The sequence below is a fragment of the Telopea speciosissima genome, chromosome 2 (assembly GCF_018873765.1).
Source record: "Telopea speciosissima isolate NSW1024214 ecotype Mountain lineage chromosome 2, Tspe_v1, whole genome shotgun sequence".
In the NCBI taxonomy this organism is placed as follows: domain Eukaryota; kingdom Viridiplantae; phylum Streptophyta; class Magnoliopsida; order Proteales; family Proteaceae; genus Telopea; species Telopea speciosissima.
Window position 1 is genome coordinate 32,990,618 of NC_057917.1, and position 17,471 is coordinate 33,008,088.

Below are 17,471 nucleotides of genomic sequence, written 5' to 3' on the forward strand. Positions count from 1 at the left end.
CAAACCAGCAAGAACAAGGAGATTGCAGCTCACTCCAGCCTTCCACACAACCTTCAAACTCCAGGAAGAAAGTGCTCTGATACCATGTTAGGTTTTAGAGGAGAAAGAGAAGAGAGAAGAAAAGCTCCAAGGGAGGCAAAGTTCAAACACGATTTGGTGTAATCTGTTATGTCTCTCAACTTGAGACAAACAACTTTATATTGAGAAGAATATCTAATTACACTCAGGACCTTAGCCTAATACAAATAGCCCATAAAATACATAAGTGTCTAACTACAAATATACCCCTGAAACTAAGTACTCTTAACACCCCCCTTGTTGGGTTGATCTTGAAGCTCAAGAGGCTTTGTGGTGCTCTTTGTAAGTGGAATGAGGAGGTCTTGGCAATATGCATTAGAAGGTTAGGGATGCGGAGGACTTGGTGAGCAGGGCTGAGGCGGCCTTTGATCAGGGAGCCAGTGAGGAGGCTAGGGAGGCGCTGGAGGAGGCCAGGAATGTCCTGCAGGGGGTATTGCTTCAGGAGGAAATCTTTTGGAAACAAAAGTCCAGAGTTACTTGGTTAAAGGAGGGGGATCGTAATACGAAGTTCTTCTATTCCATGGTTAATGTCAGGCAAAGACAGGCCAGGGTAAATAAAATCAAAGGAGAAGATGGTGAGTGGATCTCTGACCCTGATGGGGTGCAGGTTGAGGCGGTGCGTCACTTCTCTCAGGAGTCTTTGCTTCTCAGGGTTGTTTGGTTGATGAAAGTTTGCTGTCTTTGATACCCACAGTAGTGATGGAGACTGAGAATGCTTCTCCTGCTTATCCCCTCATTGGAGGAGGTGAAGGGGGCTGTTTTCTCCTTGTCGAGTGATAGTGCGCCGGGCCCCAATGGCTTTTCTGGGTACTTTTTCACGGCTTGCTAGGAGGTGGTGGGCCATTATGTTTGGGCTGCTATGGTGGATTTCTTCGAGGGTGGGGTGCTTCCTAGAAGCTTCACCTCGGCCAATCTGGTGCTTATTCCCAAGAAGGACAACCCTGAGGTAATGGCTGACTTCCGCCCTATTAGCCTTTGTTACTTTTCTTACGAGATTATTGCCAAGATCTTTGTTTCCAGGTTGTTAGGGCTGCTCCCATCCTTAGTAGAGGAGTAACAGGGTGCTTTTGTATAAGGCAGGTATATCCATGATAATATCTCTATTGTCCAAGAGGTTGCTCAAGACTTGAATAGGAAGGCTCGAGGGGGTAATGTGATCCTTAAGCTAGACATGGCAAAAGCCTATGACCGGTTAGAGTGGAAGTTCCTATGGCTGGTTCTGTCCAGATTTGGGTTAAGTGAAGCCTGGATTGCCTTAATCAGGAAGACTGTGGAGAATTGTTGGTTCTCAATTTTGTTGGTTGGCAGTCAATCCGGTTTTTCAAGTCTACCAGGGGGTGAGGCAAGGGGATCCCTTATCACCTGCACTTTTTATTTTGGCAGAGGAGGTGCTGAGCAGGGGCATCAAAAGTCTTTTCGTGGAGGGGCATGCGTCCTACTTCCAGCTACCGAGGGGCTGCCCTGGGATTTTGCATTCCCTTTTTGCTGACAACACCAGTATCTTCACTAGGGGTTTGAAGAGTTCTTTCAAGCAAGTTATGGGGTTTATTGGCAGATATGAAGGTTTTTCGGGACAGCTGGTAAATAGACAAAAAAGCTGCTTTGTGTTGGGAGACAAGGTCTCTTTGGCGAGAGCCCAGATGGTAGGGGTGGTGACTCGGTTCTCTAGAAAGACGCTCCCAATTACCTATTTGGGGGCACCACTCCACTCTGGAAGGCTGAAGATTTGCTATTTTGACAGTCTTGTTGAAAAGATAAGAAATAGGGTGGCAGGCTGGAAGGGAAGGCTTATATCATCTGGGGGCCGCGTTACTTTGTTGAAACATGTTCTCTCTTCCATCTCCATCCACATTCTCGCAACACTGGTTCCTCCCAAGGCAGTCATTCGAAGATTATATGGGATCTTTGCTGATTTTTTGTGGGGCAGCTCAGAGTGGGGAAAACGTAGGCACTGGGTGTGTTGGAGGAAGATCTGTAGGCCATTTGATGAAGGGGGGCTGGGGGTTAGGTGTCTGGAGGATGTTGGCCTTTCACTTAGGCTTAAGGGCCTTGGAGGGTCCTTTCAGAGCGCTCTCTGTGGAGTGATTTTTTCAGGGCTAAGTTCTTTAGAAACTTCCATGTTGCTCTAGCAGGTTCACATGGTGTTGGTTCAAAATCTTGGCGTAGTACTTTGGCTTTTAAGGGCTTCTTAATGGAGAAGTCTAGGTGGTTGCTTGGATCTAGCAATATTTCCTTCTGGCTGGATGACTGGTCTGGCGTTGGCCCTCTGATTGACCATGTTGACAATGGGCTGTTAGGAGACTTGGATTTGCGGGTCAAGGATGCCTTGGGGGAGGATGGAGCTTGGAGGCAGGACATTCTAGCTCACATTGATTTGGCTGCTATCAAGGAGAGCATTACTCTTGCTAATTTTGCTCTCTCTGATAGATGTGATGTCTTGGCATGGACCCCCCGCTAGCAATGGTTGTTTCACAACTAGGTCGGCTTGGAACAAAGTGAGGAGTGCTTCACCTGTGATCCCTTATGCGAAGTGGATATGGAACCATTCTGTTCCCTTGAAGGTGGCATTTTTTTCTTGGCAGCTCCTTAATGGAAGGATTCCCACAGATGATTCTTTAATGTTGGTGGGAATTCCCCTGGCTTCGAAATGCAGCTGTTGTGGGAGTCCTCGGAGGGAGTCTATTGATCACTGTCTGGTGTCGGGTGGTACGGCTTCCAAGGTATGGGGTTACTTCTCTCGTATTTTTGACATCGCTCCCGTTCCCTCTCAGGGTGTCAGAGGCAGAATCGCTCTTTGGCAGGTTTCAGCGAGTGGTAAAAGCCTTAGTGCTTATATCACAGGAATCTTGCCTTTGTTGATCATTTGGGAGCTCTGAAAGGAGAGAAACTTTAGAAGGCACGGGGAAAGGTGCCACACTGCTGGTTCAATAGTTGAGTGTATTAAAGCTTGGGTGAAGGAGGTTCAACTACCCTCCAAGGTTGGCCGGTTGGGCTCGGTAAGGGACAGCGTGATTCTACAGTGTTTTGGGCTCTTGGCCCCAACACCCAAGCTGACGCGCCCTTTACCAGTTTATTGGTGTCCTCCCTTTGCTTCGGTAAAGCTTAATGTGGATGGTGCTTGTCGGGGCAATCCGGGCTATGGAGGGGGTGTAGGGGTCATCAGGGACTCGAATGGTGTAGTCCTGGCAGCCTTTTCAAATTTTTATGGTGCTTGCACTAATTCGATAGCTGAACTAAGAACATTGAGGGATGGTTTGGCGCTTTGCCAGGACTTAGGTCTTTTCGACATGGTGGTTAATTTGGACTCCGAGTCCACAGTCAGAATGGTTAACCAAAAGAGGTGTACCTTGTGGAAGGGTTGGTACTGGTTCCGGGAGGTGCTGGATTTGGTTTCTTTTGCCGCTTCCGTGACCTTTGCGTTTTGTGAAAGCAACAGGGCGGCTGATTGGTTGGCAAACCTTACTTGCGACTCTTAGTCGTCTAACATCTTCCAACAGGGCTTTCTCCCTTCCGGGATGCTTCAGGGTATTCTTCGAGAGGACAAGGCTGGTCTGCCGATTCTCAGGAAATAGCACTTGTGATTTTGTTCCCCTTGTAGAGTTGCAGTGACGCCAAGAGTGTCATTGCTCATTGGGTTGGGATAAGGTAGTATGTCCTCCCCTTGTATTCTTTATTATTATTGATTATCAATAAAATTCTAGGGGCTGGCCCGGGTCCCAGGTAATATTCGGGTTAAAAAAAAAGAAAAAAGGAGAAGAGAAAGCAGGTTTAGTAATAATTATTGGCACTGTTCGAATATGTTCACCTGTTTGTTTTATCTACCTAGAAGCTTTACCTGTGCCATGTTTATGTCAGTTGTTGTGTTTGTAATTTTATATTTTCCAGCAGTTTTATGTCACTAAAGACAATTTAGAACAAATTTCTATTCATGTAGGCAGTTGTGTTCTATGAACTTGCATTGCACTTCAATCCCCACTGTGCAGAGGCATGCAACAATTTAGGAGTAATCTACAAGGACAGAGACAACCTTGACAAAGCCTTGGAGTGTTATCAGGCAAGTTTCAGCTATAGTGTTACATCATTACATCTTAACTCTTTCTTGGAAAACCATGATCTTGAATTGTTTCTGGACTTTGCAGATGGCTTTGTCAATCAAACCAAATTTCTGTCAGTCTCTAAACAACCTTGGCGTTGTATACACTGTCCAGGTCTATTATTTATACATGAATTCATATCTATTTAAACATTGAACTGATTACATGTGTTTAATATGTATTTGAACATTGAACTGATTACATGTGTTTAATATGTATTTGAATATTGAACTGATTACATGTGTTTGTGATTGCTAAAATTCTCTGTATATGCATAGGGTAAATTGGATGCTGCAGCAACCATGATTGAGAAAGCTATAGTTGCAAATCCCACATATGCTGAAGCATACAACAACTTAGGTAGTTTTTTTCTCTCCAGCACTCTCCTCTCACCTTGCAGCCAATTCTTCCTTTTTAATATGGTCATAACTTCTCAATACAAGAGTTTCTCAGCTGCTTACTTGATTCCTTGTGCTTGAGTTTGGTGTTACTAACCAGAACCATTTATACTGGTAAAGGTCCTGAGGGATTCAATCTTACACCATAGTAGATTTCAGAATCCCACCCAACAGGCAGAACCGCAGGTCAAAATTAGAGACCAGAATAGGAGTAATGTAATAGCAGTCAAACGACAGTTCAGAGCAGCCTCCAAGTCAAGTCGAGATTAGAGCTAGTATGGAAGAACAACTGCCCAAAATCTCATAACAATGCAACAGTTGGATATGGAGTTAAGCTGCTGGCTCAAAATTGAAACTTAAAAATTCAGAATTAGTAACTACCCAGAACAACCAAACTACAGGTCTGATCAGGGCCAAGTTTATACCAGTAGGAGTGTCTGGCCACTCTAGGTGTTAACCCCAAAATATCTCAGAGATTCAAGGGCTAGATGAAGATATATTAGCACTTCACTGTTGCAGCCAAAGGACATAACAGGGCTACCACAAGTCGGGTTTGGTTGCAGAAAGCCCTTCAGAACTTCAAGTGTGTTGATTTAATCCTCACTTAATGGCAATGAAAACCCTTTAATAATCACAAAACATTAACCAAAATCATCAGAAAACAGAGAGCTATACTACTGGTGTTGCTAGAAATAATGAAGGAAGAAAGAAGAAGATAGAAGGGTAGGGATATGACTTGAACTTCTCGTTCAAGCCTGGATCAGCATCTCACCGTGCAGAAACAGTCATGGAAATGTGAATCTCACAGATGAAGCATGCTAAAGCCATGGTTAAAAACTTTCATCAAAATCGTGGGTTAGTTCTCCCCCTCCTTATAGCTTTAGGAAAAGAACAATGTAGAAGCCTTCCTTGCATGGCCTAGAATATCCCTTACAACCTTGGAATCTTAGGAAATAGAAACTCTTTCAAAAAAGAAACTAATAATAGGGGTGTCAATGGGTCGGGTTGGGCTGGGCCTGCCCTAAACCCTAACCTAACCCTAGGGACCTAAACCTAAACCGCGGGTATTCGTGACTCCAACACTGCGGGACCTAGGAATTCGTCGTATCCGTGACTCCAACACCGCGGGTATTCTGAAGTTGATATGGAAAATCTCTTCAAAGCACGATTCCATTTGGGTTAATTGGGTCTACTCCCACCTCCTTAAAAAGGATTCCATCTGGACTGCTCCCATCCCTTCTGATTCCTCCTGGATCTGGCACAAGATCCTCCTTCTCCACCCTCTGGCCCTTAGTGCCATCTCCTCCACTATCTCTGATGGGTCCTCAATCTCCCTCTGGCTTGACCCATGGCACCCCAATGGGGTTCTTTATAACTTCCTTGGTGCTAGAGCTGTTTATTCCTCCGGCATACCCAAGTCCGCCCCTCTCTCTGCCATCATTGCCCACGACACTTGGTCCCCCCTCTCCCCCTTCCCCCTCACCTTCTCCCGTTTCTGGAACTCCCTCCCTCCCCTTCCCCCCCTCCCCCCCCCCCCCCAACCCAAGCGGACAAGACCATCTGGCTTCCCTCCCCAAATGGCCTTTTCACTTTCAGTTCAGCCTGGAACCTAGCTAGATCCCAAGCCCTGACTGTCGTTTGGCACAAGCTAGTTTGGTTCAAAGGTCACATCCCTAGACATAGCTTCCTAGCCTGGAGAACCCTCAGACTTTGCCTCCCAACCCAAGATTCCTTCTTCACAGAAGAATCCCAGTTTCCCTCTCTTGCATCTTTTGCTGGACCGGCCATGAAGACATTGACCACCTATTTTTTGACTGGAAAAAAGCCCTTTCTTTTATTTGGCCTCGCAAAAGGAGACCACTCCCCTTTGCTAGAGAGTGGCTTTGGTTGGGCATGAGCTTTCCTGGGCAAACTATAGGCGACACTATTGGCAAGCTTGTGTTTGGTGCGGCCCTGTATCACATTTGGATGGAAAGGAACCTTAGGAGATGGACCTCCAACTCTCGTTCATTCGACTTGATTTGGAAAGCCATCTTTTTTGACGTCTCCTTAATGCTTGGTGTTTTGCCTTTGAAAGCCATTCTAGATACCCCAAGGAACAGGCATATTGTTGTATTCTGGGGTTTAGATAGCACTATTTTGAGAACCCTTTAGCTGGTTCGCTTCCCCTTCCCCCTCTTCTCCCTTTGTATATTCCCCCCCCCCCCTCGTTCCTTTTTCTCCTCGTTGGTAATACATTTTTTATTCACCAAACAAAAAAAAAAAAAACAATGGATCATTTGGATAAGATCATTCACATGCATGAAGGTTCTTAGATATTTCTGCTAATGATCTTTTTAGATGGCAAATCTTAAAAAAAAAAAAATTGGAACTGTACCCTAGATTAGAGGATATGTCTCATAAAATATCTGTCCAAATCTTTTTAGAATGTCCTTCTAAATCTAAGTCTCTGGCCTCTATAGAAGAATGAGAACGGAAATGAGTCTTTACAGGGCTAATGGTGCATCTTGGGCATAAAGAGATAGTGATAAGTTAAACCTCAATATCTAACCATCAAATCGGACTGAAAAATGTTTATTTCAGCCTTCAATCACATACAATAGGGGTAAAAAGTATAACACTCTCCAAGAATCCAATTATAAGGTCAGTCATCACTTGAGTGGTGAAAATCTTTCTCCAAAAAAAAATCTATAAATAAATAAATCTGAGCTTAATACATACTAAACTAGCCCAAGTGCACAACAAGGCAACAACCACATCAAAACACTTGCATTGTTGTACTGAATTGTGCACTTTTTGTACTGCTTTTCCCATATTGAAGAGGCCATTTTCATCTACAATGTATTGCTATCTGCTCTTTTCTTCTGGCACTAACCATAATGTTAGGAAAAAGATTACACCAAAACCCAAAAAGAAAAAAGGAAAAAGGGTTCCCCATGCCCACTTCAATTGATAAGCACTATCCCACTTGGTAGCTTGATAAGTACCCAAATGTAGTGGTCCTCTTCTCAATATCCTCACTATTATCTAGTCATGTTTCAAATTTAATATCAACTTAATTTCTCTAGTTAATGTCATAGTGATTTAAAATTGTTTGAAACAATCAATTCTTTACAAAAATTATTTCAATAACAAAGATTATCCAAAAACAAAAAGAAAACCTGATACATGGTGGATCATTAAATTGAGACGTGTCATCAAATTTGACTTACAACTCGTACAAAGAATTCTCCAACTATATAAACCAGTTAAAATGCCAAATCACCTTGTCTATGTGGGTGGGCACCAATTTTTTTTTCTTTGTTAATGGCCTTACAATTTCATATGACTTAACTAATAGTAGAAATTGATTGTGTTTAGAGTGGGTCAGATCCTGAGATCCATCCCATAAGGTATTAGAACAGTGCCAAAATAAATTGAAATGCTTGAGGGTGAGGGAGGGATGGAAATATTATAAACATATGGTCTGACCAATGGTACCTTTACAGCAATTTGGGATACCAGACCATGTCCAACACCTAGCTAGAAGCCTAGAATCCTGTGAACAAATGTCAGTAAACAAAGTCCGGTACCCTCACAACCAAAACTTTCTACTTTTCACTTATGTAAACAACAGATGGGAAGTGTCGTGGAGGGAGCTTCTCATTTTTCAATCTGACCCAAATTATGGAAATTAAAAATCCCCCTGAAATAAACCATCTAATTAATAAGTAATGACTAATTAGAAGATCAATTAATTAGTTTGTTCCGACAAGAGAGAGATTCATGTTCAAATTGAAGTAAGAGAAAGCAAATGACTACTGGAACTGAAAGAGATGGTCAAAAAAACAAAGAAAACAAGAGCAAAATGGGGTAAAACAGTAAAGAGATGGGTTTAGATCTGTTTTTTCAGAGTTGAGTTCGGCCAATTTTTTTGGTTTCAAGTGATGTGGAATTTTAGGGAAGGTGGTTGTTTGGGTAGGGAATTTGTGGGGTTTTGATGCTCTCTGTAGGGAGTTGGGATGGGAGGAAGGGGTTAGGGTTTGCTGTTGGAGGAGAGATGGAAGAGATTGAACTCGAAGAAGGCGAGGCTTGCGATTACCAGGACGACAACGCAAGCATCGACCCTGATGTTGCTCTCTCTTATATCGTAAGGGTTCTTGTCTGTATTACTTCCCAACAAATTTGAATTTTTTTTGGTTGTTAGAAGCAAATTTGCTTCGGAAATTAGATGTGGGAGCTCTTAATGGATTCTGTTATGGCTCTAGAGATTCTGAGGATGTGTGGTTGGGTGATTTAATTCTGAATCAAGCTGTTGAGAGAACGGCGAGAGCCTAACCAAGTAACCAACAGAACTTAAAGGAAGATGGAAAGGGGCACAGCAGAAGAGGAAGACGAACATACCTGTGTCAAGAGACTGAAGCTTGATGCCTTGATCGTCAAGAGTGACGAAGCAGGGGAGGAGGAAGAGGAAAGCAGTCAGGCATGAGCGGCAGCTTTCCTCAAGGGATGTGGAATCATGGATGAAGAGTGAAAAATGAAAAGGGATTTAGGGTTTAGTTTACTGGTTTACCCATCTGTTATGGGCGTTTTTGTCTTTTCCATTATGATATAATACATTCTTACAATGTATATATGCCCATAACAAATACAGCGTCGGGTCCGGTCTGGGCCGGGCCAGGCCGGGCTAAGCCCGAGGTCTTATCCCGAACCCGACCCTGCCAGGGTCAGACAAAAACTCAACCCTAACCCGCCCTTTGGGCTGGCAGATCAGGGTCGGGTCCGGGCCGGGCTCAGGGCGGGTTCGGGCAAGTTCGGGCCAGCTGGGCATTATTGACACCCCTAACTAATAAGGCTTACTAAAGTCCAGCCTTCTAAAACAAACCTTAAACACCAAAATAAAAACTAACTTAACAACTTTAGGACAAATAGTAATTTAATAACAAAAATAGAAACTAACTACTACTAATAGGCCCCACGCAAGGACTAATGGACCGACTTTATAATACTCAAACCTGTTCCAATACTTGGACCACACAACAGAAACAGCAAGGCCCAGCTAGGCTTCCATTGTGGGCTAAACTTGATGGACTTTTTGCTGAAGTTCTTTTTCTCCTCCTTTGTGATGAGATCTGCATTAGGTCCATGTTCAATTCCACAATTCAACAATATTGAAGCCGATTCACTTTGATGGATTTTACTCCTAGGGATTATGGGGTGCACTTAAATCAAAATTGATATTTCTCCTCCGCATGTATATACCTTAATGAATTACAAGTCAATGAATTTGTAACAATTAATTAAAACCCGTGATCATGGTACAAGGTTTCAATGAAATTTCACGAAACCAACCGAAATATTGATATTTCAACTGAAATTTTGGCGTTCCACCAAAATTTTGGCCTTTTGTTTCATTTCACCAATATTTCAGTCAAAACTATTCGAAGGTTAGTATAAATTCCATACTTCAAGTGAAATGGGTTGAACTCATTTCGTCTGGTTTCAGCAGTGAAGGTTGAAAAACTCAATTTTTTCTAGGCCAAATCACTGCTGTATAAGGTTGGTACTTTGGCAGTCATAGTTGTGACAATGGCATGGTGGTCCAAGGTGGTGGAGGCCTGTCTAAGCACTTAGGCGGTCAAAGCGGTCTAGTGTTAGTTCCCCACCCCACCCCCCCCCCCCCACAAAAAAAAAAAAAAAAAAAAAAGAAAAGAAAAAAAAGAAAAAAGAAAAAAAGAAAACAACTTTTCTAATATCAATACATGATGCATCATAGGACCATACCTTATGTGGAATTTTGTGAATACTGGCTTTTGAACAATGTGCTCACAGCCTCTTTATTTATAATAGGAGGAGGAACATTCCAGAACTGGTACAAAGACAATAATACCCCTATAGACAATATTACCCTTGTACCCATTACAACACTCCCCCTCAAGTTGGTGCATATATATCAAGCATGCGCAACTTGCTAATCACAGAAGAAAATAACTTACGACAAAGACCGTTAGTGATAACATCAGCTGACTGATCACTTGACTAAACAAATAATGAAGATAAATTAAACAAGTATTTCAGATTATCGTCAATGTGAGGGACATGTATTCTCCATCACATGTAGTATAAATGAAACGTGTAAAAATGTTATCAAGGCCAAACAAAATGAAACAGTTGAATTCAATAACAGACCAAAATATAACGGGTTCTAGCAAAAAACTTCGAGGTTCGCGGAAATGGGGAGTAAAAAGAAAAAGAAAAGAGCTGCAGACAGAAGAAAGGATGGAAAACATGTGGAGTTGGGCTCTGCTTTGGTGGTTCTTCCAGTAACCTCCAGGAAGCTTGAAGAGCTTGGGGTGCTGGAGGACGATGAGGAAAGGGAGGTAATCTATTGCCGCCACCTGGTAAACGGTTTGCTACTCCTACTGTCGACAACAAGAAATTTTTTCCAGCATCCAAACCTTTGACTACTGGCGCTTCCACTGCTGGACCTTCTTCATGTCCTGCAGCTCCCCCATGGATTGATAAAAAGGGCAAGGCACCTATGGTTAGTACAGACAAGGTCCGCTGTTTCCACTGCCAGGACATTGTACATTATGCCAAGGACTGCCCTCATCGTAGAAAGCCTATTGCTGTTGCTGAAAAGGAAGATACAACTGAAGAAGATGATGGCTTGCATCCTTACCCTATAGATGATGGGGATTATGAAGCTGGTTATTATGATGATGTGCTTGATGATGAAGATACCCGTGAAATTCATGTGGTTACTAGAGTCTTGGTGGCTGAAACCAAAGGGGAAGACTGGTGATGCACTTGCATCTTTTTCACTCGCATTTGTTTAGGAGATCATAACGCCCAGGTTATTGTTGATAGTGGTAGTGGTGTTAACGTTGTTTCTTAATTTTTTTTGTGAAAAGGGCTGGATTGAAGACTGAAAAGTGAAAACATCCACAATCCTATAAAGTGTCCCTACTGAATAGCAATAAGATTGAGGTAAACCAGTGCTGCTCAGTACCTTTGCATCTCCATCGCTACTCAGAAGACATATGGTGTGATGTGATTCCCATGTGGATGAAAGATGTGTTACTGGGAAGGCCATGGTTATATGATAATGATGTTACAATTAGTGGAAGGAAGAACCCTGTGCATATTCCAACATAAGGGGCAGCAAACAGTGTTCTATCCTCTTAATTTGTCTGCTGAATTGCGCCAACTACAGTCCTTGTGCACCAATCAAAAGGGTACTGGTCATGGGAAGAAACTACTTGCTGTTCCACAAAAAGAGTTTGAGAAAATCATCAAAGATTCAGGTTGATTTTGGCATTGGTTACCAAAGAAGCCACTCCACAGCCGGAAGTACAACTTTTACCACCCATTAAAGAACTGCTGTCCGACTTTTCTGATGTAATTCCGGAGGATCTGCCTGATGAATTACCTCCTGTATGTGACATCCAACGTGCTATAGACTTCGTACCTGGTTCAGTATTGCCTAATCTGCCCGCCTATCGACTTTGCGCTACAGAGCATGAAGAACTAAAGAGACTGGTAGAAGAGTTACTGAAGAAATGGTTCATTCAAGAGAACCTCAACCCTTGCGCTATACCAGCAAAGATGGTTCTTGGCGTATGTGAGTAGACAGCAAAGAAATCAACAAAATTACCATCAAGTACAGGTTCCCCATTCCATGGCTTGATGATATGTTAGACATGCTGTCCGGTTCTAAGATCTTCTCTAAGATTGATCTACGGAGTGGTTACCATCAAATTTGTATCCGGCCTGAAGACGAGTGGAAGACGACATTTAAGACCAAGGATGGCTTGTTCGAATGGAAGGTTATGCCATTTGGTCTGACTAATGCACCTAGCACCTTCATGAGAGTAATGACACAGATACTTTGTCCTTTCATTGATAAATTTCTGGTTGTTTAGTTTGATGATATTTTGGTGTACAATAAGCATCCAGATGATCACATTGACCGTAGTTCGAAAACTCGGGTCTTAGTCCCTTGGAAAACCGAGATGAGTCAAGATCTCGACGAGATTCTGCATTTTTTTTTGGACTCGGACCCCCAACTCGGTGGGTTTTACACATATTTTGGGTCTGAAACTTGGTATTCAGCCTATTTCAGGCCATTTAAACACAATGGCATGCCTGGATTTTCCAAAAAACAAGTCCAAATATGAGTTTCACTTTGGACCATAGGTTGGTAGGCGACGAGTTGTACTAAAACAACCTACTCTACACATAATTTAGTAATACATAACAAATTAGCAATCAAAACATTTAATTTAGTACATAGCAATCAAAACATTCAAATAAAGAGTACATTACATCAATCTTCTTTGAATTTGTTACATAAAATGTGATCGAGTAATGAATTCTTCCCCATATTGATTCACAAAGAATTCCCATGTTATAGAATTGCTGAAGTGTTGCACATAGTGTGACAGCCTCCATATAAGTGTTATCATCAAGATATACCAAACCCCCTATCCTAGGGTACATGGGAGGCTGTTGGTATGAGGTGTGAGATCCACTGTTACTGTCATATTGAGTTTGAGGCATGTATGGCTGGTTTGGGACTGGGAATATGTACCTAAAACCTGACCCAGTGCTTTGATTGTCTAACTCAACTGCTGACTGCCCAAACTGACCATAGCCACTATATTAAGAACTGGTGCTCTCCTAGTCTTATTCATAGCCATGATGATGCTAAGATGAATGCCATGACTGATGCTCACTAGTAGTATTTATACTCATGCTTCTGAAACTTGCAAGCATGGTGTTCATACTGTTGTCATCATTCTGAGGCATGTGAGTGTTTGCGACCCTTCTTCTCGTTGTACGTTTTAGTGTGGCCACCATGGTCTTGATCTTGAGTGGCATGCGTAAATTGAGACTCACCTGTGAAACGCACAGGGTCCGCTTGCGTTTCCACATCATACTGGTACTGCTCGCGCATCCCCTCATGACGATCATCATAATAACCACCACTCTGCATGCCACCACCATCACCACCACCACCACCACCACCACCACCACCATCACCATCACCACCTTCACCACCATCATCATCATCAGCAGGACTTCCTACAGCAGCCTCAAAAGGTCTCGGTGACTCTGAATGTGCACGCCCCTCTTGCGACATATAGTCCTCAACATCAGTACCGGTTACAGACGCAATGGTGGGGTCGGGCCTACCCCCAGGCTGATCCATATAGGGTGTACCATGATCCCTCACCCACTGGAATAAGGGGTCCTCATCATCATCCGAGTCGTCCTGGAAAATGTTGGACAGTTCAATGGGTTCTTTGTCATTGGCTTCAATTCCTTCACGTATGTGCCTCATCCTTAATCTCATATTGTAGTACACATACACAAGCTACTTCAATCGTTCGCTACCCAATTTGTTCCGTCTCTTTAAATGTATCAAAGAGAATGTACTCCAGTTGTGCTCGCATTTAGAGGATGAACAAGTTTGTGAGAGCACTCTCACTGCTACCTTCCTCAGATTGGGTGAACTTGTTCCATAAAACACCCACCAGTCGGCTGCATTACAAATATAGAATATTAAGAATATGTACATTCTAAAGGGATAAAATTATAATTCATAAATGTAATATCATGCCACCTACCAGGGTCTGACTTTTGTCTACCCTCCACTGCAGCTTGTCGACCGAAACTTGCTGAGGCCTCTCTGAAGTATTTGATCTATTTTCATTTTAAATTTCAAACTTTGTTAGAGGCATTAGTATTTGCTATTTAGTAATTACATTCAAAAACTAACTACCAAAGTACCAAAGCCCCATACTCTCACCTCATCATTGCAGGTAGCTTGTATCTTTGGATTGGGCTCCAACTTCTCAATAACAGCTTGAGCTCCCACTAACAAATCTGTGTCTAGCCCAAGATCATAGGAGTACTGATACTTTGGATTCAAATAGTATGCTGGTAAAGTAGACACCACAAATATAATTTGTTAGCGACTTCATGCCTTTGGGTTTTGAATATGTAAATGTAAAAAAATTTTAACATTTAAAGTGTAAAGTATGTTGAAGTCATCAGCTTTATGCAATGGATGACTCAAGGGCTTTTCCCATTGCTCATCAATGATGTTAATGTAGGACTTTGCACTTCGAGGTATAGCAGCTCTAACCATTTCCTTCATTTTTTGAATGGCAGCATAAATGTGGGCCAAGGTAGACTTCTTATCTATATCAACCATCCTCAGTACTGCCACTACTGGTTCTAATATGGTAACCACTTTATGCAAGTCCTTCCAAAATCCGTCACTTGCAATGGTCTGTTGTGCTGCCCTCCCTTCTTCTGACCTAGAACCTTGCCAACCAAACCATTGTTCACTTGCAAACATAGACAGACCTATCACCTTCGTCCGAAAGCTCTTCAATGCAATGTAATTGGTGGCAAATCGAGTGACATCAGGCCTCACTAAATCTCCATTGCATTTTCCCCTCAACATGGCTAAAGCATAACCATGGTTATATACAAAATTTGTCACTTGTCTTGCCCTATTTACCACACCCGCTACCAAAGTTTTTTTTTCTTCCCCATGTCCTTTAGCATTAAATCAATGGAATGTGCTGCACATGGAGTCCAAAAGAGCCAGATTCTCTTACTCTTCTTATTCATCAACTTCTCTCCAGCCTTTTTAAAGTTAGAACCGTTATCCGTTACAATTTGGATAACATTTTTTGCTCCTACCTCGTCCACCACTTGCTTCAACTCCTTATACAAGTATGATGCATTCTTTACATGCTTTGATGCATTGACAGACTTCAAGAATACTGTCTTCCCCTCACCATGAAATTTATAATGGACAGTCTAGTAGGCCTAGTCTAACTATCAGCCATAACGGTAATCCCATACGTCTCCCACATTGACTTCAAACCATCAATGTACTCTTTCAGCTCCTGTACCTCCTGAGGCAAATATACATTATATAATTCATGTGGTGAAGGCCCCTTCCATCATGGGCCAGCCCTCCCTGCAGCGTCAAAGAATGCATTATAGTATGTTCCTTGTGCTACATTAGCTGGAATGTCATTGTATAACATGAACTTGCTGAAGGCTTTCCGTGCTTCCTCTTGTTTACTTGCAAACATTTGCGGGATGGTTGGCTGGTAGGCATCTTGTTGCCTAAAAATTGTTGGATCTTGCTCCAAAATGGGATCTGGGGAATGTGCTCGTGGTCGGGTTGGGGGCCGTGGTATATTTCTTGTCCCAGTGTTTTTCCTCCTCTTATCTTCTTGCACTGGTGCAGCTGAGCCAGATCCACCAGCTCCTCTTGCCTGCTCATATCTTCTCACATTTTCAAAATGCAAACTTTGTCTACTCTCTGCCAAAGTCTGCTGGTAAATTCTCCATTCAGCCTCTGATTGAAACTCACCAGGTGGAGGCCTAAATTCAGTATCATCTCCTCCACGGGCCTCTACACTAGGCTTCTCTAGTACTGCCTCATCAAACTGTTATTGTATTCTTTCCCTCTATCCTTTCTTTATTCTTCCTCCTCTCAAGTGTTGTGCCATAGCCAATTTCACTTGGGTTGGAACATTTGGGCATGAGGCAACATCCTTGCCTGTACCAGACAAATGTTGTTTTAACCTGGTGGGTCCTTCAGATAGTAACTTTCCACAATAATTGCATTTGGACTTCTTTTTGTCTTCGGACATCGAGATTCCATGTTGCCATGCTATATCAGACATTGTGTACAAAATGTCTTATATTTTACATTGTTTCATAAAAAAACATGTATTAATAACTATTAAAGACTTAAAGTAATGTATTCAAGACTTAAAGTATTCTATTCATAATTGTTAAACATAATGTCAAGCTACTAGAACAATCAAATAGCTATCTCTTATTTATCCCCTAACCCTAATATTTATTTCTTAATTAAAAATAATATGTAGAATTTTTATTAAAAATAATTATACCTTAAAGTATAAGAAAAATATAATGTAATGATGTATTTGACATCATTTGAAGTTGAACATTATATACATATGTTGTGCATAATTTTCCATAAACAACAAGTATTTTTCCTTAATATATTATATATATATATATATATATATTTTTTAATTTTAATAATATTTTTATTCATTCTGAAAAATAAAATAATTTTTTTAATGGGTGAAAATAAAAAACTGATCCATGAGGCTGTAGAGCATCCAAAGTTGTTCAACATATATGAAAATAATTTCCAAACAATCACTATTCATCTAATTTTTTGCAATTTTTTTTAAATAAATCATTTATTTTTGCAGAAATTATATTAAAAGAATAATAACAGAAAAATAATTCGGACTCAATCAAGTGATAGATCGGCCAAAGTTGTTCCACATATATGAAAATCACTTCCAACCAATCACTATTCAGCATATTTTTTTCAAAATTTTTTTTTCAAATAAAACATTTATTTTTGCAGAAATTATAATAAAAAAAATAATAACAGAAAAATAATTCGGACTCCATCAAGTAATAGATCGGCTAAAATTGTTTAACATATCTCAAAATCACATGAATCTATCAATGATTGCACAATTTTGTTGAAAAAAAATAGATTTGGGGAAAAGAGGGAATACCTTTGAAAAATCTTCAAATATGTGATGATTCTTGCAATATTGGAGTTGAATCTTCAATTTAGTAGTTGAATCACACTTGAAACATGCAATCCATAAAAAATTTGAAGCCAAGAAGAAGAAAATGGAGTTCGGAGCTGTTTTTTCAAAGTTTTAGCCTTTTAGGACAAATGGGTCATAATGGGTAAAAAAAATGGGTCAAACCGATATCCGAAACCGAGAACGAGATCTCGGCGAGAAAATGTAGTTTTAGCGCATATGTGGTATCGTTTCGGCTTTTTGAAATACCGAGAAACTCGGCAAGATCTCGCGAGTTCTCGAAC

General features: G+C 41.5%; 1 protein-coding gene across 4 annotated transcripts in view; it reads left to right on the top strand.

The window, feature by feature from the left end:
• LOC122651975 (probable UDP-N-acetylglucosamine--peptide N-acetylglucosaminyltransferase SPINDLY) overlaps positions 1-17,471 on the top strand; it is a 105,022-nt gene that overhangs the window by 24,850 nt on the left and 62,701 nt on the right. For 3 of the 4 annotated variants that reach the window (XM_043845572.1, XM_043845574.1, XM_043845573.1), the window contains 3 exons: positions 4,013-4,132; positions 4,218-4,286; positions 4,451-4,532. In XM_043845572.1, coding sequence (XP_043701507.1) covers positions 4,013-4,132; positions 4,218-4,286; positions 4,451-4,532 — 271 coding nt within the window. The remainder of the gene's footprint in view (positions 1-4,012; positions 4,133-4,217; positions 4,287-4,450; positions 4,533-17,471) is intronic. The other variant, XM_043845575.1, reaches the window with a different exon arrangement.